This window comes from Diabrotica virgifera, chromosome 3, assembly GCF_917563875.1.
Source record: "Diabrotica virgifera virgifera chromosome 3, PGI_DIABVI_V3a".
Lineage (NCBI taxonomy): Eukaryota > Metazoa > Arthropoda > Insecta > Coleoptera > Chrysomelidae > Diabrotica > Diabrotica virgifera.
The window spans coordinates 122,582,484-122,607,498 of record NC_065445.1 but is presented as its reverse complement, the minus strand read 5'-3'; the positions used below and the strand labels follow the sequence as shown (position 1 = coordinate 122,607,498).

The window sequence follows — 25,015 nt, the reverse complement described above, 5'->3', positions numbered from 1 at the left end:
GTCTTTACAAAAAGCTAATTGTATCCGAACAATGCATTATTTCCGTTATTATAAAAATTAAATTTGCCAGAAAGTGAATAAAACTTAAATTATTTTTATAACATAACATACTAGAGCTTAGGTTTTTTTACTAGAGCCCAGTAAACACTTTAAGACATTTTGAGCCTAGTTTAACTTTCAACCATTTGTATAACGTCACGGTTTCAAGCATAAAATATGTATATTTGTATTGTAAAGACACTGTGACGTTATACAATCATGATTGATAGTCAAACGAGACCCAAAATGTGTACTGGGAGGGGGTGGGGCCACTTTTCTAAACAAAACCGCGTGATTCATCGTATTTCCGTGGTTACAAAACTCGTTTTCAATTGTTTGCAGATTTTCTTAAAATCCGGCAAACGCGCATCTGTCGCCATTTAATACATCACTGCTGCCATCTACTAAATGACACGTGAACTCATCTTCTCATCTATTAAGTGACAGCGGAACTAATTTATCACTAGAAAAATGCCAACTTATTGCTGTAATATGAACAAAATCCCCAGATTGCAGCTTTTAACAATAATTTTTACCTTTAGGTACAGTTAATTTAAAAATTATGGCAGTACGGACAATAAAATTCTGTTTTAAATAAAGCTTTTTGCATAGTTAATCGTTTCTGATAGTTATTTTCTACCCAAGTTCAAAAATTATTATGCAAAACGAATTTTTACAACAAGTTACTAAGTAAGTTATGACATGGACTCCTTTAAGTACAGTTATAAAAAATATACTACTTTCTTTGGAAATTTTAACTAGATACTATTAAAATAGAAAGTCTACAGTTCACGTACATACCACTAAGTTGAAGATTAGTTTTGAAATAGTGACGGTAACTGTACCTAAAAACTATATAAATTTTAACATTGTGTCATACCACCTTAAATAGATCACTCTTCAAAACCCCCTTATTCCAATTTTCATAATTCAGTTGCCTTTAGTTCTCGAGATATTTCTAATAGGCCCTTTATCTGCCTCACCCTATACATTTAAATATTTGTGGTTGTTTAAATACATTTAATATATAACACGAAATATGAAATTTGTTAAAAATGTTTATCCTGATACTGAGTCGTTCAATTGATAAACATAATTTCAATTAAACCTAATAATAGTTTCCACGTCAACAAAAATAAACAGAATAATTCAATTTTTACGTTACGAATTTGTATAATTACGAACTATCGCCGTTACCATTTGTGCGGTTACGAAATGTCGCGTTACGAGATGTCATGGAACCATTTTCTGTACCGCCATCTAGGAATAACCAGCGCAGATCTTTATTTTCGCGCAGTAAAATCACAATATAAAACACGTTTAATATAAAACAGTTTAATAAACATCTAAAAAATTATTACATATAACATACATAAATATATCATTTATATAAAGCTATGTATATTTATATCAAAATATAACAGGTTATGAACGGTTTGTCTACCGCAGCGGTTCTCAATCTGTGGTACATGTACCACTAGTGGTACATTTCATTTTTTGAGGTGGTACACAAAACGCAAAAACAGCCAAAATCAGCACCACTATTATAGTTAATTAGATCACCTAGTTACATATGTATTTCAGTTAGGTGGTACCAAAAATAATAAAAAGTATTTGGTGGTACATGACACAACAAGATTGAGAACCTCTGGTCTACCGTATCATATTAAAAAAATAAATAAGTCAAAAGTTTTTACTAATTCAACTATTTTAAAACTAATTTTTTGCACAGTAACAAATAAGTCACCTGTGACTAGATGTCATGAACTCATAAATTTTGACATAAAAGAGTGCTGAGACACGTTTATTCATTCAAGTGAGGAATACAAATCAATTAACCCTTTCACTATAATAACTGTCATTATTTCCCCCCATAACACTGAAAAAACCGACCGCCACGAAAAAAATTGTAATAAAAGTAATTATAGAAAATCACATTTTCAACAATTTTAGTTGTCATATTTTTTGTCGAGAAGTTGAAAGTGGCGGAGGTAGGTATTGAGCAAAAACGGTTTAAAACAGTTTAAAATCAAGACATTCGAGATTTTAAATTTACACTACTATTGACCCTCCCTAAAGATTAGAAAAATAAAATTTGGGGCAGCTCGGCATTCGTCTAACCCGACTGGACTCTTCCTACATACTATCTTTGTTATCTACCACATACGGAAATTGTTGTAAGGAAAAAAGCTGGGCGTTTCGTTAAAATGCGGCTACTCACGAAAAATTAGCTTGTTAGTAGTAAATAGTGAAAATAGGCCTGGTATCCCCGACTATTTATTTTATTTCTACAGTTACAATCCTTAAAGATACCAAAAACACCATACACGTGATGACAGAATACTACATAAACAAATTAAAAGTTCAAAGTATACAGAAGCGAAGAAATATTTGACATAAGTATATGGATAAAACAGTGGAAACGTCGAGAATTCAGAGGAAGGCAGCAAAATAGAATCGTTGTAATAATTTTATCAATGGGATCTCATCTGCAATAATACTATTTGACTTAAGTTCAAGGACAACAAGGATTTAGAAGTGGAAGATCATGTAACGATGCAGTTTTTGTGATAAGGCAAATAGCGGAAAAATCATTAGAATATAACAAACAAGCCTTTTTCTGTTTCATAGACCTAGAGAAAACGTTTGATAGAATACAATTAAACGATGTGATACACCTACTATATGACAAACATTTACCACTGGATATCATAAAACTGATAGAAAACATATAAGTAAGAAATAAAATAGAAATGAAAGTCAATGGAATAATAACAGAACCCATAGAAGCAAACACAGGAATCAGGCAAGGAGATTCACTAAGCCCTCTACTGTTTAATATAATGTTGGATGCAATAATAAAACAAGCGAAGAAAAAAGAGGGTACAAAATGGGCGATAGAGAGATAAAAATACTCTGTTACGCTGATGATACCTTGTTAGTAACAGAGTGCGAAGAAGACCTACAAAGATTACTGCACGAATTCAACATTAACGCAAAAGAAATGAATATGAAAATATCGGCCCAAAAAACAAAAAGCTTAGTAATCGCCAAAGAACCAATAAGATGCAAATTATACAAGTAATGACTTTCAAGTACCTGAGGATTAATCTATCAGCCGACAACAATATCGAAGAAGAGGTAAAAGACCAAATAATTAAAGCCAGTAGAACGGCCGGATGCTTAAAGACACAATTTGGAAAAACAAACACCTAAGATTGGAAACAAAGGCCCGAATATACCGGGTGGTGAATCGTAAAACGGGCCATAGGAAACTCGATGTAAAATTCTAAACTGTTGAATTCCTGCTTCCCTAATTATTTTCCCCCAATACATCAATCAACGGCCACACGTTACTATTTTAACTGATAAAACACTATTGACTGAATAAAACATCTTTATTAATAATACTTTCTCCTTAACTGAAGGTATCTTATTAACTTAAGGTTTTTGTTAACAATAAATGATAAAACAAAAATAATGACATTTTAAATAATAGTTAATATACTCATTGTGACCGAACGCAACTGTACACACATTATTGCACTGTGTATGGCATAACTTTGGCGTAATTCTCTGAAAAATGAATTACATTTTTACAAAATTTTGGAATATGTTTAATTCGTAGAACAATTAACGGTTGTTTTCAATCCTCTACAAATAGTTTCCCATGTATTTTGATGTAAAATAATTAGGGAAGCAGGAATTCAACAGTTTAGAATTTTACATTGAGTTCCTTATGGCCCGGTTTCCAATTCACCACCCGGTATAAGTCAGTTATTAGGCCAGTTATGACTTACACGGCCGAAACAAGACCAGATACAAGCAAATCACGAATATATCTGGAGACCAACAAAATAAAGATCTTAAGGATTGCTGAGGGGTAGACAATATAAATACCTGGGTAAAGAACAGAAAAGAAGAGTGGAATCAACACATAAGCAGGATGTCTGAATCAAGGATAGTAAGAATAGCCAGGAACAAGTCACCGTTAGAACGCAGAAGAAGTATAGGACGCCCAAGGAAAAGAGGGAATGACAATTTAAGAGGCAGAATGAAAGGCACCGTTGAAGAAAAACGGGCAGTACTGCATATATAAAAGAAGAAGACTTAAGTTCAACAAAATACAGTAGCATCTTTGAGTAACAATAACTTAACTTTTGTTAAACTTCCATGAATTGTTTTTATAATAAATTTGAACAACAGGTATGTCGGAAAGTCTTATAATTTCTAGAACATTTTGATAAATCCCTCTTGCTTTTTCAGTTGGTACGTTATTATAAGTAAATTCTCTCATAACGTCCAAAACAAATATACATGTAATTGGAGTAATTCTATATTTAATAACATTCAAGAAGAATGTATATTTATCTTCTGATTCCATGTATTGCAATGTATCTCTAAACGCTAGTCTAAAATAGGGATAGGCATGGTATTCAAAATCTTGAGTAAGGCCTTCCAAATAATCTACAACCCCAGATGCATATTGATCAATAGAATTAGTTTCAATTTTTAGTAATAGTAGTTTTAACGATATACATTCGAAAAAACTGTTAAGTATCCCTACCTGTTGCATCCAGTTGTTGTAAAAGTGACTGACTATATCAGCACTAGCGTATGCTCGTCTAGCATAACTAATAAACTGTTTCACAAAATGACTTTTTGATTTTGATGATAGTTCAGGAATTTTTTGAAACAATAGATTCATATTTTGTATTCTATCAGACGGACGCTTGAATAAAACCAGAACAGCAAAATCTGCTAACTCAAGGATTTTTACAGGAAAATAACGTTCTATAATATACGTCACAAAATTTGTTGTTAAATGCTCAACCATTGCATTTAACAAGGAATTTATCAAAGTTTTTAAATACTGATCGATATTCACACCCTGACACTCAACGTTTTCAAAAAATTTCCAACAATGTTCAATGTACTTTCCACTATATCTTCTCGGTACTTGTGCCTCACATAGACTTTCCATAGTTTCGAAATCATTCTTATTGGTTTTATCCATGCATTCAAAAACTTTCTCTAACAAGTCGGGGGATGAATTTTTTACGAAAAACTTCAGAGTTGCCGAAAAGTGATATTTATTACTTGATATATTACGTTCATTGGTACCCACAAGCATATTCAAGCTATGCAGCTTGTTTAATACTTCGCAACTGAGATACATGGCGTGCTTTCTCGGTGAAACGGCCTGTTTTGCCAATGCTTCTACAAATGGATATAAAAGTTTTTCGGGCGATCTGTAGAACGCTTTATACAAAGAACGCAATGCAGATTGTAAGTAATCTCCCCTGCAAAATTTCATTATGGTTGGTAGCATTTTGTACGGTTCGTGTACTTTAGCCAAAATTTTAGCTACTTCACACTGTAGGTTATATATTTCACACATTTCCTCATCTTCTAAATTTAGTTTGTCTTTTTTAGGTAAATATCTTTCGTTAACTAGTTTTACGAAATCATCCGTAGACAGCATAATACGTAATTTGTCGATGAAGGGAAATTTGTCATCGATGTCTTCTTCTATTTTGTTCTCATAAAATTTCGATATCTCACTATCGAAACCTAAATGTGAGTATTGTTTAATTAAAAGTAGATGGCACATGCCGATTACATCACTCTCCAGTATTTTATGGAAATACGGCTGAAGTGTACCAGGCTCGTTTTTTATGAACCAATCCACTAAATCCTCAGAGGGGTGGTATTCAAAAACATTTTCAAAATAATAATGCAACATCTCATTGGCAAGCTTGTTCCGATTGTGGGTAGTAAATTCCAATATGCTGTATTCTATGACACCGGCAAGTAAACCGAAGTTCATATATATGTAAGAAACATAACACGCTAAAGTGTCCGGTTCGTAGGTTAAAAACCAATCGATTATCTTCACTTTGGGATAATCTGGGAACAGATGTTCAAAATAATAATATATTGTATCAGTAACAATTGGCGTGCGGTCTTCTGTAAGAATCTGATCTAGAACAGAAGAAAATACATCTAGAGACTTTGATTCATGGGTTATACAGTACATTAAAGCTAAAAAGTTTGATTTAAGTGGAACAGCACAATCGGCAAATTTGATGTTGTATAAAATCACTACGGGTATTAACTGTAAATCTTCATAATTGAAATTTTTAGTTTTTTTAAAACTGTCGTCTATAATTGGTAAGAATTTTTCAAATTCCATAATATTTATTCGATGATTAGGATTCTTTAAACTAAAATTTAAGACTGCCAGCAAATAAGCGCGTAAAGCATGAGAAATATTAACCGAACAAGTATAGTTTGGTTCACAAATAGTTTTGCATATATCTATATAAATTGTTTTACAGACCTCATTGTCGTTTAAGTAAAATCCAACTACGCTAAACCTTTGAATTTCTACATTTTGAATATAATATAAAAGTTCAGCTTTATATTCTTTCTTACTTCTAACCAAATATGCTAATTGATGTTGGAAAACCCTTTTATAAATATTAAATTCAAGTGCATTTTGATCTTTTAAATAACAGATTAATTCGTTGATGTATCTCCATATGTTTTCATTGAAATTTTCACAATAACTCCACGATTGCAGAGCTTGCAAGACAGCAATGCTAACATTTTGATTTTTGTACCTAAAAAAATATAAATACATTTGCAGAAATAATTTGACAGAAAATAATTCAAAAATTAAAATATACCTAAGCATACTATAATTAAAAAGTAATAGTTTGAGTGGTGATACCGCCCTTCTAACACAACCAGTAGCGCAAAACACAGAAAGCTACCTTCCCCAATCTAAACAATTATATTTCACTATACCTATATTATAAGGTTACAGTCTAGCTTTGGTCGCAGAAATACGAAATCTATCCTGAAAGGACCTATTTATGAACAGTAACAATCTAAATGCAGCACACAACATCCGAAGATATACGAATCTGACGAGGAGTGCGACAGGATTGCGTCTTATCACCGCTATTATTGCGCAAGTAACCCACAAGAACTACAAAACATAATGAATTCGGTAAACCCAAAAAAAAAAGAATTCTATCAAGAATCGAACAAGCAAGGAAAAAACTCATGAACAGAAAATGTTTTATATAAGATCAGACCTTAGTCTGGAGCTCAGAATCCGAATGATCAGATGTTACGTTTTCTCTGTCTTGCTTTATGGCTGTGAAAGTTGGACAATGGACTCTGAAACAGAAAAAAGAATAGATGCCTTTGAGATGTATACAGTGTGGGCCAAAGAAAACAGTCCACCTCGATATTTGACAGTAGTTATTAGATTTTAAGGAAATGCCGAAACAGGTCGATTTTTGATCTAAGGTGGACACATTTAGCGCTAACACAGACGGAGCGGCGTACGTCGACTGAACCCCCGCTGAGGTGTCGACAGCGACGCATCCCTTATTATACTTTGATGCAGTGACACACACCAGGCGCTCTTAACATTTTCGCTACATCGACTTTGCCGTGGCGCATCCTAGAAACCATATGTCGCCCAAGCGGTTTTACGACTTCGACGGCATATCATATATGGGTGTTTTTTGGTATAACACAGACGTTTGAGCTGTTTTCTAGCGAATTTTGTTGAAAGTGTTGCCAAATCTGGTGTAATGATGGAAATTACAGACTCAAACTATATTTTTACTTGAATTTTTTACTCCCATATCAAATTATTTTTAATTTTTTTATCTTATATCTTAAAGGGCAACTTAATTAGGAACATTTCTATCTGGAAAAACAGTAATCTACTAAATAAATTATTTTTCAAACTCTTTGAGCCTAATTTCACAAACAGTCAAACAGAATTTTCAAATCTGTAACCATTGACCAGTTTAACTTGACTTAAGTTATTTGTCAGAAGGATTGACTTTAATAAAAATAAAATTATTGACTCCATAAAAATAAAGATAAAAACAGTTATCTTACCTTATTGATTATTTTAGTTATTATGCTCTAATAACTATGCTTTACATAATACAGTTTATACTAATAACTTAAAAATATAATTTTATTTGATGTCTATTATGTAAACATTGCTGAACCATGGTTCTCCACTATATCCTATTTTTCGCCTTCTCTTTCCAGTGTGTAATTTTCATCAATACTATTATATTCCTGAAACTTTCTTGCAGTCCTTTTCTTGGTCTACCTCGTCTCCTAGTCCCAACTGGTCTTCTTAGCAGTACCATCTTTGGCATTATTTCCTTATCCATCCCCTCAAAATGACCTGCCCATCTGATTCTTTATGAGTTTGTGTATCTTTTTATACTTGGTTCCTTAATCCTTATCGTTCGTGTATCCTTAATTCTTGATTGGTGCTTCTATGCCAGCCGTCTTCTGTATCTGTATTCTTTTCCATGAAAATAGAGCTCAGTATGCTCCGTTCTCAACTCTCTATCTTCTTCTGTTTTATTTAGCACCCATGTCTCACATCCGTAGGTGACCGTTGCTCTTTATTACGGTTTTGTATATTCTGGTTTTCGTCTTTCTCGATACATACTTTGGCTTTAATTTGAATAATTTTTTTGTTAATATTAATTTGTGAAACATCACTATTTCCCAATACATGGGGTATAATAGAGGGGCATCAATTTAACACCTGCATTTGCTCAGTGGCGTACCATAGAATGGACAGCGTTATAAATAGTTTTTCTTAGGTTATACGCTTTCCCTCATAACGGTGTTATTTCTTGAACACGGCTCTTTCATACTTACTAATAACTCCTGAAAAGATTTTTTAGACATTCTTGTAAAATTAAAAAACTTCTCTGGGCCTTTATTATATTAATTTCGTTAATATAATGTGTAAAAAATCCCTTATAATTTCGTTCCTTTATGATGGGATGTATCCAATATCTGCGATTCTTTAATCTAAGATAAAATAAACTTGCATTTATTACAAAAGACAAATCGTCATAACTTTCGGACATCGTATCATTCAGCAGCCAACAGGCGACTAAATTTGGCAACAACGAAATACAAATACTTTAAATCGTAGCATAGCTGCCGCTGTTACACCGCGCCATGTGTTTTAAGCTGCGTCGACGTCGATTCGACGCGCGCCGCCTGGTGTGTTCTTGCTCTTATACGGTACATAAATCTATTATTTGTCAACCCCTCCATTCCACTTCCCCCACTCCTTATTTTTAAATAGGGAATAGGGGTTGTGTGCTAGCTCATTTGAAAGGTTATTCAATTCTCTATTCAGTAATTATATCTATATATAATATATATCTAGTTATATTCTATAACAACTAAGAATCAAGTTCTTAAAATGTTATGTGTATCCTGTATTACTATATGGATGTGAAACCTGGATCATGAAGGTTAACATGATGAACAAATTAGAAGCCTTTGAGATGTGGTCGTATCGTAGAATGCTCAGAATATCTTGGGTTCAACGCATTTCAAACAGAGAAGTCTTAAACAGAGTAGGTCAAGGCGAATGTGTCTTAATGAAGATGATGAAAAAGAGAAAACTTGAATATCTGGGGCATATAATGAGAGGTAGCAGATACAGGATGCTGCAGTTAATACTCAATGGAAAGATCGACGGAAAAAGCGGAATTGGTCGAAAGAAATATTCATGGCTCCGAAACCTTCGTCAATGGACTGGCTTATCAGCAGATCAATTGTTACATGCCGCACAAGATCGAGAACGATATCGGCAAATTGTTATGGAAGCTACCCACGCCTAAAAATTTGGGCACGGTACTTAAAGAAGAAGATTCAGTAATTGACACATTGACATAATTATTTATATAGGGTGTCCCAGAAAAATTATTTTGAATTAAATTAATTGACACAAAAAGAAGAATGTATGTAATTTATTTAACTCAAAATACATTCTACTGCCGACAGAAAAAAATGTTTATTTGATAAATAAACATTGTCTGTTGCTTAAATTCAATATTCAACCTACCAAGAGACAGATGGGTGGAGGTTTGAACACTGAAATCAAGCGAAATAAATGTTTATTTATCAAAAAACATTTTTTATGTTTTGTGACAGCAGTAGAATGTACTTTGAATTAAATAAATTACATACATTCTTCTTTTTGTGTCAATTAATTTAATTAAAAAAATTTATTCTTGGACACCATGTATAAATAATTAAATTAATATACGAATATACGAAGCAAGTTTTCAATCCTAATAGCAAATAATTAATATTGAAAAATATCAAAAATTACTAAAAGATTTTTAAATTGAAAACTTACTGGTACATCCCCATGTATACGCCTCCAAGACTTCTACAATTTGCAAGTCATATGGATGCTGCAGTAAAGACGATAGGGAAGGAATTCTAAACCTTGCAATTCAAATCCCCCGTCTGCAGCCGGCTAGGAACTGAAAGATGCACCATAGTTACTCTACTGAGTAATAAGAAAATAAAATAAAAATGTGTGTACCATTTTTATATATTCGGCTGCAATACGATGGAAAAACAATCTTACTTTTTAATTAGAATAAGGAGTGCAGCCAGTCCCTTTAACTGCAGTTTTCTGCTCTTATTGGAGCGTCATCAGAAGGAACGTAGGCACTGTTCTCCTTAATCCAATCAAATCGCATCGAAATGTTTTCCCAAATATTACAGCCAAAATGATGGTAATGGGTGGCTAGCGCCATCTGGCCGTAAAAATACGAAGCAAGTTTTCAATCCTAATAGCAAATAATTAATATTGAAAAATATCAAAAATTACTAAAAGATTTTTAAATTGAAAACTTACTGGTACATCCCCATGTATACGCCTCCAAGACTTCTACAATTTGCAAGTCATATGGATGCTGCAGTAAAGACGATAGGGAAGGAATTCTAAACCTTGCAATTCAAATCCCCCGTCTGCAGCCGGCTAGGAACTGAAAGATGCACCATAGTTACTCTACTGAGTAATAAGAAAATAAAATAAAAATGTGTGTACCATTTTTATATATTCGGCTGCAATACGATGGAAAAACAATCTTACTTTTTAATTAGAATAAGGAGTGCAGCCAGTCCCTTTAACTGCAGTTTTCTGCTCTTATTGGAGCGTCATCAGAGCGTCATCAGGCTGCACTCCTTATTCTAATTAAAAAGTAAGATTGTTTTTCCATCGTATTGCAGCCGAATATATAAAAATGGTACACACATTTTTATTTTATTTTCTTATTACTCAGTAGAGTAACTATGGTGCATCTTTCAGTTCCTAGCCGGCTGCAGACGGGGGATTTGAATTGCAAGGTTTAGAATTCCTTCCCTATCGTCTTTACTGCAGCATCCATATGACTTGCAAATTGTAGAAGTCTTGGAGGCGTATACATGGGGATGTACCAGTAAGTTTTCAATTTAAAAATCTTTTAGTAATTTTTGATATTTTTCAATATTAATTATTTGCTATTAGGATTGAAAACTTGCTTCGTATTTTTACGGCCAGATGGCGCTAGCCACCCATTACCATCATTTTGGCTGCAATATTTGGGAAAACATTTCGATGCGATTTATGCGACAATAAGAGCAGAAAACTGCAGTTAAAGGGACTGGCTGCACTCCTTATTCTAATTAAAAAGTAAGATTGTTTTTCCATCGTATTGCAGCCGAATATATAAAAATGGTACACACATTTTTAAATTAAATTAATGTTTATATTCCTGAATAGAGAATTGAATAACCTTTCAAATAAGCTAGCGCACGACCCCTATTCCCTATTTAAAAATAAGGGGTGGGAGAAGTGAGGGGAAGGGGGTTGTGTCCCCCCTAAAAAAAAATCGACCTGTTTCAGCATTTCCTTGAAATCTAATCTTCTTCTTCTTCAGGTGCCGTCCTCGTTCCGAAGTTTGGCTATCATCAAGGCTATGCGTATTTTTGATACCGTAGATCTAAATAATTGGCAGCTGCTGCACTTGTACCAATCTCTAAATTCTTCAACCATGAATGTTTTCTTCTGCCAATGGATCTTTTACATATTATTTTTCCCTGAATAATTAATTGTAGTAGCTGGTACTTTTGTCCCCTCATTATATGTCCCAAGTATTGCAGTTTGCGCTTTTTAATAGTAAGCGCAAGTTCTTTTTCTTTCTGCATCCTTCGCAACACTTCCATGTTTGTTACTCTCTCTGTCCACGATATTGTCAGTATCCTGCGGTACATCCACATCTCGAATGCTTCTATTTTCCTTGTATCGATCTTTTTCAGTGTCCAAGCTTCCATTCCATAGAAAAGAACTGACAGCACGTAACATCTCATCAGGCGAATTTTAATATTTAAACTTAGCTCTCTTCCGCATAAAACTGTTTTCATTTTGGTAAAAGTAGCTCTAGCTTTTTCTATTCCGATCTTGATTTCTTCAGAGTTGTCGTTGTTTTCATTAATCACAGTTCCCACGTAATTATATTTTCTAACACGCTCAATTCTTTGATCATGTACGGTCATGTCAGAAAAATTTTGTGGAGATTTCGACACCATCATTATTTTTGTTTTTTTGATGTTAAAGTGATAAACCGAACTTTTCGCTGCACTCTACTATTCTGTTTATCAGTGTTTGGAGATCTTCCGGGGTTTCTGCTATTAATACTGTGTCATCAGCGTATCTCAAATTGTTTATTAAAGTGCCATTTATTTTAACTCCTATATCTTGGTCAGCAAGGGCTCTTCTGAATATAAGTTAAACAAGGTTGGTGAAAGTATGCATCCCTGCCTTACGCCTTTTTTGATCTCGAGTTCCTCGGTTGTTTCCCGTTCTACTCTAATATTCGCCTTCTGGTTATAGTAAATATTGAAAATAATTCTGAGGTCCCTTTTATCCAAGTTTTTCTCTACCAACAGTCTCATCAGGTGTTCGTGGCGAACTTTATCGAACTCCTTGTTGTAGTCAATAAAGCACACACATATATATATATATATATATATATATATATATATATATATATATTAGGGTGGTCCTTATTTTCGAAAGTTCATATTTTTTCAAAATTATTTGTAATTTTGTTCAGTTACACCAAAACATTAAAAATACAAAATTTCAGCTCAATCCGATAATATTAACACGTGCCGCATTGGCCTTGAAGTTTCATGCATCTGACTGTCTAACATGCTACGACGAGTCGGCGCCAAGTGCGTTCGAATTCGCTACAAGCGCGACTACAAGTCTCGACAAGTCAATTTTGTTTTTACATATTATTTGTTCAATGCTACATTCGTTTTAGTTTCGTACTTGAAGTGCATAAGAAAAGACGTGCTATATAAGTAATTGATAAAAGTGCTGAAATGTCCACTTTGCGGAACAATATTTATCTAGTTGGAGTGATGAAAAATCAAATCTGCGGTAGTAAATTACCATGTAAACGAGATGTTTTGAGTGTACTTTTTTATAACATGAGAGTGGTAAATTTAAATCTTAATGACAGCAGTGCTTTAGTTATTGATGAAGTGGTCGTTTTTTGGAAAAAAGCAAGAATCCCAGTTCAAAACCGTTCAAACTGTATTTTGAAATTAAAATCTTTGTACGATAATGTCAGAAATTTAGAAAAATCTAAAAATAGAGATACTGAACGGCAGAGAGAAAAAGAAAATGATTTTAAAGAAGCTTTAGACAACCTTTTCGATATTGCCACCTTAAATGCGTTAAATGAGATTAAAATCGCCGAAGATAGAGAATTTTTAATTAAGCAAAGGGAGAAAGGTAGAGTAGGTTGTATGTTGGGAGTAGATATCAAATTATTACGTAAGGAAAAGCGGAAAGAAGAACGCACAGCTGCAGAGTTGAAAAGAAAAGAAGATTTGTTGGAAAATTCTAGTTGTTCGATTGGACATTTTGAAATGGAAGATAAAGAACACGAAGATTCACAGAAAAAAGTGATAAATCAAGACAACAGTGAAGATGACATATATTTCATATCGGAATCTCAACAGGGTCCATCTTCAAACAAGAGAGGACGAAAGACGTTAATGACACCTCGCCTGGCCGCTGCCTTGGACAAATGTAAAGTGAGTGACAGGGATGCAATGCATATTATTTCTGCCGTCCTAGAAGCTCTTAATATAGATATCACCGAGTTTGTTCTCAATAGATCGTCTATCAAAAGAAATAGAGAGATTTTGCGGAAAATAAAATATTCATCAATAAAATCGGTAGGAAATGATGCAAATTTTATTGAAGTGCATTGGGATTCCAAATTATTGCCTGATATCACAAAAAATGAGAAAATTGATCGGCTTCCTGTGATCGCGGTTGGTTTAGATTTTGAACAATTATTAGGAGTACCTGGAATTGCATCATCAGCAGGATCGGAAGTTTGCTCTGCTGTGTTCCATATCACTGATGAATGGAATTTAACCGAAAAAATTCAAGCCTTTTGTTTTGATACTACAGCATCAAACACTGGACGTATAAAAGGAGCTGCAGTTCTGCTTCAACAAAGGTTAGGGCGAGATATTTTGTGGCTTCCATGCCGACACCATATATTTGAGGTCGTTTTGGCTGGTGTATTCACGAGGACAAAAGCAATTGTAACATCCGGCCCTGAAATTGCTCAATTCAAAGCACTTAAAGAAAACTGGAAGAATATTGATAAAATGAAATTTTTAGATTATACCAGCGATGAAGCCGTTTATAATGCACTGAAAGATGTAGCGCCCGAAATTATTTATTTTGTGAAACAGAAACTTGCAGAAGAGCAACCACGTGATGACTACAAAGAGTTTTTGCAATTGACGCTCATTTTTTTGGGAGATAAAACAAATGTGAGTTTTAGGGCCCCCGGTGCATATCATTTAGCGAGATGGATGGCTAAAGCGATTTATTGTTTAAAACTTTTTTTATTTCGCGATCAAATGAAAATGAGAAAGGATAATTCCAAACTGAATGCAGAAATTTGCGTTTTCGTTGTATACTGTTATGTAGAGGCCTGGTTTTCAGCAACGAATACTACAGGAGCTCCCCTAAATGCTATATATTTTTTGAGAAAATTGGTTATATTTAAAAATATTAATGAAAACATTGCAACCATTGCAATAACAAAATTTTTAAACCATTTATGGTATCTAAGTGAAGAGTGTGCTGCCATGGCAATATTTGACGATAGAATTGAGAGAGTTGAAAAAATTAGAATGGCTCAAAAAATTATGGAATGTGCAAGTAAAAACATAGAGACTGTGAATGAAAAAGAAGAAGAAAATGAAGAGACAGAAGTCATTGAGAAAAAACTATCGTTGCAAATCCGAGATGTCCAAAATTTTGTTCAAAAAGATCTACCAACTGAATTATTGTCCGCCAATTCACTTCAGTTATTTAAACGATTCGGTATTTGTGTTGAATTTCTTCAGGACGATCCGCTGAATTGGGAAAACAGAGAGGATTATCGCACAGGAAAAAATATCATTTCAACCTTAAAATGTACAAATGATATTGCAGAAAGAGGAGTCAAGTTGATTGAGGATTACAATGAAAAAATGACGAAAAATGAACATCAAAAACAATTTTTGATACAGGTATGTAGTATGTATAAACAATAGTTATTTATGAAACAGTTCGTGAAGTATGCTTTTTGCGAACGCACGCGATACTTAGAGTACGAGCGATAGCGAGTGCTCTACATCGCGTAAGTTCGCAAAAAGTACTTCACGCACAGTTTCATACAATATTTTATCTACTCTACGATAAATAAATCAAAAAACTGTAACTCTTCGTCACTGGAATTCATTTCAATTCTATTTACAATTTTTAGAACTTTGACATTTAAAAATTCTAATTTCTTTCAAACCACAAAACTGTCAAAATTTTTGTTGTAATTTATTGCTCATTATGTCATCACCATGACAACGCGAAAGTTAAGGATATTTGATTATATGAAAGTGTGTGAAAAACCCATTGAAAGTGTGTGAAAAAGTTAGTCCCATTTAAAATACACAGGTACTTCACGCACACTTTAAATCCTTCACGAACTGCTATCTATAATGACAGTTTTCACAAACTAAAAACTGATACATAATATGACGTAGAGTAGATAAATTTAATTTTTTGTTATTTTTTTCTTAGCAGTTAGTCCCATTTAAAATACACAGGTACTTCACGCACACTTTAAATCCTTCACGAACTGCTATCTATAATGACAGTTTTCACAAACTAAAAACTGATACATAATATGACGTAGAGTAGATAAATTTAATTTTTTGTTATTTTTTTCTTAGCAGTTAGTCCCATTTAAAATACACAGGTACTTCACGCACACTTTAAATCCTTCACGAACTGCTATCTATAATGACAGTTTTCACAAACTAAAAACTGATACATAATATGACGTAGAGTAGATAAATTTAATTTTTTGTTATTTTTTTCTTGAACACATTATATAGGCTAGGTTCAGAAAACACATTCAATATTATTTTTTTTTATTCAGGTTGTTCAGGAGTACCGGAGAGAGTTCCCAGTCGCCACAAAAGGAGGCTTACTTAAATCCAAAATATGTATCTGAAGTGGATGTATCATTTCAATAAATAAAAAATATAGTATTAGGATAAACTATATCTTTATTTTACGTTTTCATTTTAATTAGTATGTTTTTATACTAAAGTTTAAAAAAAATGCGTAATTTTATGTTTACAGTCGAGCGTACGCGTACATTGTCGTTCTTATAGGTAATAACTGCCTTACATTGAATCTCACAACTTTAGCGTCGATGCGGCACGTGTTAATATTAACCGATTGAGCTGAAATTTGTTATATTTTCATGTCTTATATAAAGGTACATTCTGGCAAATAATTTCTAAAAAATTCGAAAAAAAATTTTTTTCCTTATAAATAAGGACCACCCTAATATATATATATATATATATATATATATATATATATATATATATATATATATATATATATATATATATATATATATATATCCTGGTTAACATCCAGGCATCTTTGGCACATGATATTAAGTGCAAATAGTGCTTCCCTTGTTCCAAGCCCGTTTCGAAACCCGAACTGAGTATCACTGATGTCAGCGTCTAGTTTTTTTTTTTAATTCTTGTATGTATCACTTTAAGAAATACTTTTAGTGTGTGTCCCATTAAGCTTATTGTGCGATGGTCGGTGCACAGTTTTGCGTTTGTTTTCTTTGGAATAGTCACAAAAGTTGACAGAAGCCATTCCTTAGGTATTTCTCCCGTTTTATAAATGCAGTTAAAGAGGTCAACCAAAACATTTACTGTTTCATCTTCCACAAGCTTAAGAAGTTCCGATGGAAGTCCATCTGGACCCGGTGTTTTGCTACTACTACATTGTTTTGATTTGCTTGTCTTGATAATGTTAAGAAGAAATGCATACAATGTGATTCCCCGTTTAGGATTTTGTCCTCTTCAGGGTTTGTGGTGAATGTTTAGTGTTGGCAGCAAAAGCAAACAGTCCGAAAAACACACTGGGGCAAGCACCGTGTCCTGGTGTTCTTGGATCCTTGGTTATGCCGGACGGTGGTGTCCAGAGGGCTAAGAAGACAACAGAGAAGAAAGTTTGATGGATTGTTGTTGGTTCCATAGACATTTACGTGTACTGTCCGTGCTTTGCTCTCGACCAGTCTCCCTAGAAACCATTGTACAACGACAGGCGAACCTGCGTCCCTCGTCGGCGGTCAGGAGGTGGCTTTGAGCGCAGCGTGGACAGTGAGCGTTCGAGTGGAGAAAATAGTTGCGGCTATTTTCTTGGGACGAACAGGTATAATTGTGCAATGAAGTTGGGAAACCGCAAAAAACCAACTTCTCCCTGTTCGGGGTAGGGAAGAGGAAATGTTAGAGGTGGGTACGGTAGGCTAACGGGGTAGCCTCAAGGATGTTTTCGTACTCTACCGGGAGTTCGTCAATGCATGTTTGCATTAGAGCGGACGGTACGTGAATCTTTTTGCGTTTGGGCTTTCGGCAGAGTACGTGGCCGGAAGATGAACAGGAACATTTGAGAGATTCTTGTGTGTCGGAAGGGAGGCCGTTGATTACTTTGATTGTGAAGTTCCTGTTCAGAGAGTTTATTCTCTCGGTGATTTTGGGGATGTTCGAGATGTTATGGATTTCGTTTGAGGGATATCGCCAGTGCTCATAGTTACATCTACGCAAGACTCTGCGCTCTGTCCTCAACAACCTCTCTTGTTTTTGTCTAGAGCAAAGAGAGTAGATACATGACTTGTACTCCATGACGGGTCGAATAAAGGTCTTGTAAGTGTGAATGAGAGTCTTCTTGTGTGTCTTGCCAATTTTTCCAGAGAGAGCGTTGAGAAGTCTGGCCCTGTTCCTTACCCTGTCTAAAGTTGCCTTTAGATCTGCGTCCCAGTTGAGAGTCCTGGTAAACAGTACTCCCAAATAGTTCACAGTCGGGCTAACGACAAGCCTTTCTCCCAACAAACTCAGAGGATATTGGTCGTCTTCATTGCGAATGATTCTATGTGACACAGAAGGGGCGCGAAACACAATTGTTGTTGTTTTGTTCGCGTTGAGCGTGACTCTCCACTTACAACACCATTCGCCGACGCCGTCCAACAGAGCCTGGGCTCTTCTGAAGAGGAGTCTTGGGTTGTATCGAGAGGTAGTTGAGAGCAGAGTCGTGTCGTCTGCATAGAGAAACAGCCGAGTACCTGGGATATTTTGGTTAGTGATATCGCTGTTGTAGATGATGTACAACAGCGGCGCTAGGACTGAACCCTGGGGAACTCCAGCTTGTGGAGTGAAGGGGGTGGACTTTTGATCGCATATTTTCACTCTGACAGTACGATTGTGGAGGTAGGAGTGTACAATTTTGGTAAATTGCAATGGAAGCCCGATGTCCAGAAGCTTCCGAACAAGCCCGTCGTGCCAGACCTGGTCGAAAGCCTTCTGCACATCCAGAAATGTGGCTATGGCGATTGAACCATCGTTGATGGTTTGAGTAACTTTGGTAGTGAAGTCTATTAATGCATGTTTAGTAGATTTACCTGACTGGAATCCATATTGGAATTTTGGTATGATATTGTGGTTTTCGAGAAAGTTATTGAGCCTCTCTTTTAGGATTAGCTCAAGAACTTGACGGTGTTTTGCCAATTTTCATTGTTTTTATAGCATATAGTATTTCTTCTTTAGAGATTTTTGGTCCTTCCTCACCTTGTATGTTACCAATATAATGATCCTCTCTTTCATCGGCAAAGAGTTCTTTTATATAATTCTTCCAGGTCGTAAGCTTTTCTTGTAGGTCAGTATTATTTGTCCATTTGCGTTGTATAGCACATTGGGATGCTTCCTTTTTTGTATACCTGCCAATTCTTTTACCTTTTTATGTAGGTTAAACGTATCATGTTTTAATTGCAGTTCTTCAATTTCTTCACATTTTCTTTTGTAAAAGTTTTCTTTCGCTGACCTTATTTCATCTCTAATTTGCTTGTGTATCTCGTTGTATTTTTGTTTGCATTTTCCCTTAAACTGTCTTCGTTCCTCCATGAGACTTAAAATTTTCTCTGTCATCCATTCTTGTCTTTTTGTCGTATTTCCTCTGCTAAGGATATTCTGAGCGGGTTTTATTAGGGCTTCCTTTAAGTCTTGCCACTTGTTTTCCACGTGCGTGTTTGGTTCCTTTGTAGACATTATTAGGTTACCATTTATCTGTTGCTTTAATTCTTCTTTGATTTTTGAGTTCTGTAAGCGGCTGGTATCTATGTAATCTGGTTTTACCCTTTGTGAAGGTTTCTTAAGTTTAATGCTTACACGCGCTATCAAGGGATTGTGGTCCGAGGAAACATCTGCGCCTGGGTACGCCTTAACCTTAACCGCCTGAAATCTAATAACCACTGCCAAATATCGAGGTGGACTGTTTTCTTTGGCCCACACTGTATATATACAGACGGATGCTGAGAATTCCATGGGTTTAAAAAGTTACCAATGATGAGGTTCTTCGGCGCACGAGTAACCTAAGAATGATCAAAGAGAGGAATACTTGGGCCATTTGTTGAGAGGTGAAATATATAAGTGACTCCGAATCATACAGAAAAGTAAAGTACAGTGCAAAAGATTAGTAGGAACACGTCAGAACTCATGGCTGAAAGACCTGAGACGGTTTGACTGCTCATCTGCAAAAATCATTCCTGCAATAGTTTCCAAAGTCACAATTGCCATTTGGACATCCAACCTTGGAAAGGAGACAAGGCCTCGATTTTTGACCCTTCGCTTCGTTATCGAACGTATTCGCTTCGTATCTGTTTAGTATACGTAGCGAATACGTTCGATAACGAAGCGAAGGGTCAAAATCGAGACCCTGACGGCGTAATAAGAAGACGATACCTAAATATTGTATAGTAAGCTTTTGAATTATTTACTTCATCGCTATGTGAAAATGCTGAAATGTAGACCTGAATTATATTAAGATTATACATCAATGGCTCCAAAAACAACGTAAAATAGGAAGACATCCGTTAACAACTGTTAACATTAAGTGAGATCTGGAGAGAGTAGCCTTTTTACATGTCACAATGAGATTTTAGTATAAAATCACGATAATGTCTTTTTCTGGTACACTCTAACGTCTCACAGTGTGTCAATGAGCCTAGCTAGGTGGACAAAAGTCATATTCAAAACTAAAAGAATTATTATTTGAATATTGACATCCTTTACATACCATACATCCATACCTTTGACATCCATTTACCGATCCCGTCCAGTGAGTTAGTAAAGAAATCTATATTATATTCTGCAAAAAAACTATACAACCATCTCCCTCTACAACTTAAATCTGCAACATCTTTCCCCAAGTTTCGAAAATGACAAAAGCCTATTTATCTGAAAGACCATATTATTCAATAGCAGAGTTTCTTAACCAATAACTAAGAAATTACAGTATTCTTATGTATTCAGCAGCTTAACTTATTAAATTTCTTAAGGTAGATTATGCAATTTGCAATTTTTTTAAATTTTGCAATAGATTGTTACTGTTTTTTGTTTCACTTCAGTATATTTTATTTATATTGACGATTTATATAATTTTAGTAAATTATATCTGTTATTGTTTTCATTTATGATTCTTGTAAGCTTTGTCTACAAAATTCTTAAATTTTTCATGACAATAAAGCATATTTCTATTTCTATTTTGTAAACAATACCCCAAAACATGCTACTCTAATATTTGTTTACAGTGTGAATTTTACTACACAACAACGTCAAAATAACTGTCAAAGTCGTGCTCGTTTTTCTTGCATTTATCCAAAAAAATATTAATTTTGGCAGTTTTTTGGTATATTCCGGACTTATTTTCAAGTGTATTGGTTTACTAAAAGTTTCTGTTTTGTGTGTTATACGGGTATAACATTATTTTGTTCCCCCATGGGGGAAACAAGTGTAGGGACGTCTTCGTTGACGAAAATGTCAGTAGATAATAGTGAGGCCTCTCTGGACAAAAATTCTTGCATGGAACCAGCAAAGAAAACCTTTAACCTGCTTTCAGATAAGTATAATATACAAAATATTTGGGTTTATATTGAGAGACTTAATAATGAAGGTAGTCTGGGCAAATTGCATCTTATGTGTGTCGCAGATATTTTATTTAAGAAACTTAAACTCACTAACATTGTAGAAATCAAAAGTTTAGGAAAAAATCGCATAAAAGTTATGTTGAAGTCCTTATTGGAGGCAAATAATTTGGTAAATAATAAGTCATTGAAATTGGAAAACCTTAAGGCTTACATACCAAATCATTTGTTGGAAATTAAGGGCATAGTACGCGATGTAGATACGAAATTTAATGTAGATTATTTAATGGAAAATATAGAATGTTCTTCTAAAGTCACTAATATATACAGAACCAAACGTAAAATTATAAATGACAATAAAGTTGAATTTGTCAATAAAAAAATGATAATAGTCACATTTGAAGGCAACGTTTTGCCAAATTATGTTTCCTTTAATAAGGTATTTTGCCCCGTAGAACAGTATATTACAAGGGTCGTTCAGTGTTACAAATGTCTTTTATTTGGGCACGTATCCGGTCAGTGCAAAAGCACACAAGAACGATGTATGCAATGCAGTCAAATTAAAGAAAAAGATCACAATTGTAGTAAAGAACTCATATTTTGTATGCATTGTAAGAGTAAGGAACATACTTCAATATCAAAAAAATGTCCTCAATTTGAGAAACAAAAACAAATTAAAAATATAATGGTTGAGCATAAGATGTCCTTTCTAGAGGCACGTAATTACTGTGACAAATATTTTTCAAATTTTGTAAGCAATAATTCCTTTGAATGTTTAGCAGACAATGAAAGGAATTTTCCTAGTCTGCCTTCCACTAGTAAAAATATTTCGATATCTAAACCCGTTTCTAAAAACCCAACTTCTTTTGCTTTTACTCAACCTGAAATAAATAATATTATAAAAAAAGAAAATTTAATTCACCAAGTGCACAGACGACTGCTGAGAAACCGATGTTCCCTTTTGTTTTCGGGCCTGATAAGCCTTTACCTGTTAATACAACCGTACCAAATTATGGTAATATTGAAATTAAGAAAAATGTAACAGAGATTCTTTCTACTTTTATATTGCAACTTTTACAAGGTATACAAAATTTTGATGATATACGATCAATCGATAAAAAATTAATAGTCAATAGCATTGAACAGGTATTGGAGGGTACTTTGATTAATATTAAATAAATAATGCCCTGTCAACCTAAATTAAAAATAATACAATGGAATGCTCGTTCTATTGTCTCAAATAAAAATAGTTTGATGCATTACTTAGTAAGTAAAAAAATAGACATAGCTCTTATTAGTGAAACATGGTTTAAAAAAATGTGTTATATAATTTTAATGGATATAATCTGGTTCGTAATGATAGGTCAGATGGTTATGGTGGAGTTGCAATACTTATAAATAAATCAATTTGTTTTACTGAACTAAAAATAGAAAATCATAAGTACAATAATGAAATACAGTTATGTGCTATAAAAATTAAATATGGAAATAGACAAATTAGTTTTATATCACTGTATAGAGCACCTAAAATTAGATGCACAATAAATGATTGGATGAACATATTTTCCCAGGTACAAAAACCAGTTATAATTGGAGGTGATTTTAATGCCCATCATTCTGTTTGGGGTTCAAATACAAAGGATGAAATTGGAATACAACTGATTAAAATGGCAGATGATCTTGAATTTACAGTTTTAAATAATGAAAATCCAACTTTACTAACTCAACCTAATCAGAATTACTCAATGATTGATGTTACTCTCTGCAGTCCTGATCTTGTTAGTAAGACTGAATAGTATGTCTCTTCAGACACTCTTGGATCGAATCACTTCGTTATACATGTGGATATTTGCATTAAAGACGAAACGGAAACAATTTTACCGAAAAATAAATGGAACATCAAAAAAGCGAATTGGCCTTTATATACTTCTTTGGTACAAAACTTTTTTAATAAAAATGGTGATGTTCAAAATAATGTATCAAGCAAATATGAATATTTAATAAATAGTATAAATTATGCTGCTGAGATTGCAATACCACAGTATATAACTTTTAAGCCAAGAACCCGAAATCCGTCACCGTGGTGGAATACTGAATGTGACATGATTATTAAAAAGCGTCAATTATCACTCAACGATTATAAAAAAGAACGTAAATTTGAGAACTATATAAAATGTCAATCAATTATGGCAAGTACCAAAAAACAACTAAAAAGTATTGCAAAACAAAGCTGGGTCAATTGGGTTTCTTCTCTCAATAAATCAATTCCATCATCAGTACTCTGGACTTAAGCTAGGAAGTTATACAGAAAATCACCAACAAAATCAAAATCTTTTGAGGATGATTGGATAGAAGAGTTTTTTGACAAAATAGCCCCACCAACAGCAACATCTATGCCTAATGAATCTAAGAAAATCGATACTGACAAAAATCATTTTTTTATTTCAACCTATTAGACTAACTGAACTAAGTTATACCTTAAATAATCGTCCTAGCACAAGTCCTGGCTATGACCATATTAAGTACCCTATGATTAATATGCTTCCTGCAATCGCTAAAGATCTTTTATTGGAAATATTTAATGAAGTCCTATATGCAGGTACGGAAGAATTTAAAGAAGTCATTGTCATTCCAATTTTAAAACCAAACAAAGATCCGAATCTGGCACAATCATACAGACCAATTTCACTTATGTCTTGTATTCTCAAAGTTTTAGAAAGGATACTGAAAGTAAGACTTGAATGAGAAAAAACTACTTCCAAATTCTCAGTACGGCTACAGACAAGGATGTGGTACTATGGATGCCCTCGCTACTATTGTAACTCATATTCAAAATGCATATTCTCGAAATACATATGTACCAATGTTATGTTTGGATATTGAAGGTGCATATGACTGTGTTAATTTAGATATGCTAAAAGACAAAATGATTCATCGATTGGAAATACCTTCTCTTCTAGCTCAAAATATTGTCAATTTCTACAAAAACAGGAAAATATATATCAGGGTTGAAAATAATAAACTCATTGGACCACGTTTTAATAGCTCAGGTCTCCCACAGGGGTCAGTTTTAAGTCCTTTTCTATTTAATCTTTACACAGCTGATTTTCATAATATTAGTATCGACAATATTTCGTTTAATATAATACAATATGCTGATGATTTTTGTATTTATACTGAATCTAAAAAATATAATGATGGCTTAAACACATTGGAAAATATCCATGAACATTGCTGTGAGTGGTTTAAAAAAAATGGTTTTGAGTTAGCAAACAACAAATCTAACATTTGTATATTCACTAGACACAATGTACCTCAAAGAGAACAAATACAATTAAATGATGATTACTTTCCTGTTTGTAAATCAGTAAAATATCTGGGTATGATTCTGGATACCAAATTGACCTGGAAACTGCACGTTGATTTTATGCTTGATAGATGCAGTAAAGCACTAAATTTTCTTAAATCAATTGCAAAAACTTGGTGGGGTGCAGATGTTGAAACATGTCTTTTATTTTATCGTTCATATATCA

General features: G+C 34.0%; 3 protein-coding genes across 7 annotated transcripts in view; 1 reads left to right on the top strand and 2 right to left on the bottom strand.

Moving 5' to 3' along the window:
• Positions 1–25,015, bottom strand: part of LOC126882069 (uncharacterized) — a 550,590-nt gene that overhangs the window by 238,689 nt on the left and 286,886 nt on the right. The window lies entirely within an intron of this gene.
• Positions 1,359–25,015, bottom strand: part of LOC126882068 (uncharacterized) — a 61,226-nt gene continuing 37,569 nt past the window's right edge. For both annotated transcript variants that reach the window (XM_050646891.1, XM_050646890.1), the window contains exon 4: positions 1,359–6,665. In XM_050646891.1, the coding sequence (XP_050502848.1) occupies positions 4,193–6,665 (2,473 nt within the window). In that variant the 3' untranslated portion in view covers positions 1,359–4,192. The remainder of the gene's footprint in view (positions 6,666–25,015) is intronic.
• LOC126882075 (uncharacterized) lies at positions 14,976–16,542 on the top strand. Its single transcript, XM_050646905.1, has 2 exons — positions 14,976–15,507; positions 16,416–16,542. The coding sequence occupies exons 1-2, from the start codon at positions 15,082–15,084 to the stop codon at positions 16,488–16,490; spliced, it is 501 nt and encodes a 166-aa protein (XP_050502862.1). The 5' UTR covers positions 14,976–15,081; the 3' UTR covers positions 16,491–16,542.

What these genes read in the sequence shown, in the direction of transcription:
- LOC126882075 (XM_050646905.1), top strand. Translation starts at nt 15,082, where the DNA reads ATGGCAATATTTGACGATAGAATTGAGAGAGTTGAAAAAATTAGAATG. An exon ending in AAAAACAATTTTTGATACAG is followed by an intron (nt 15,508 to 16,415) that starts GTATGTAGTATG and finishes TTTTTTATTCAG; the next exon opens with GTTGTTCAGGAGTACCGGAG.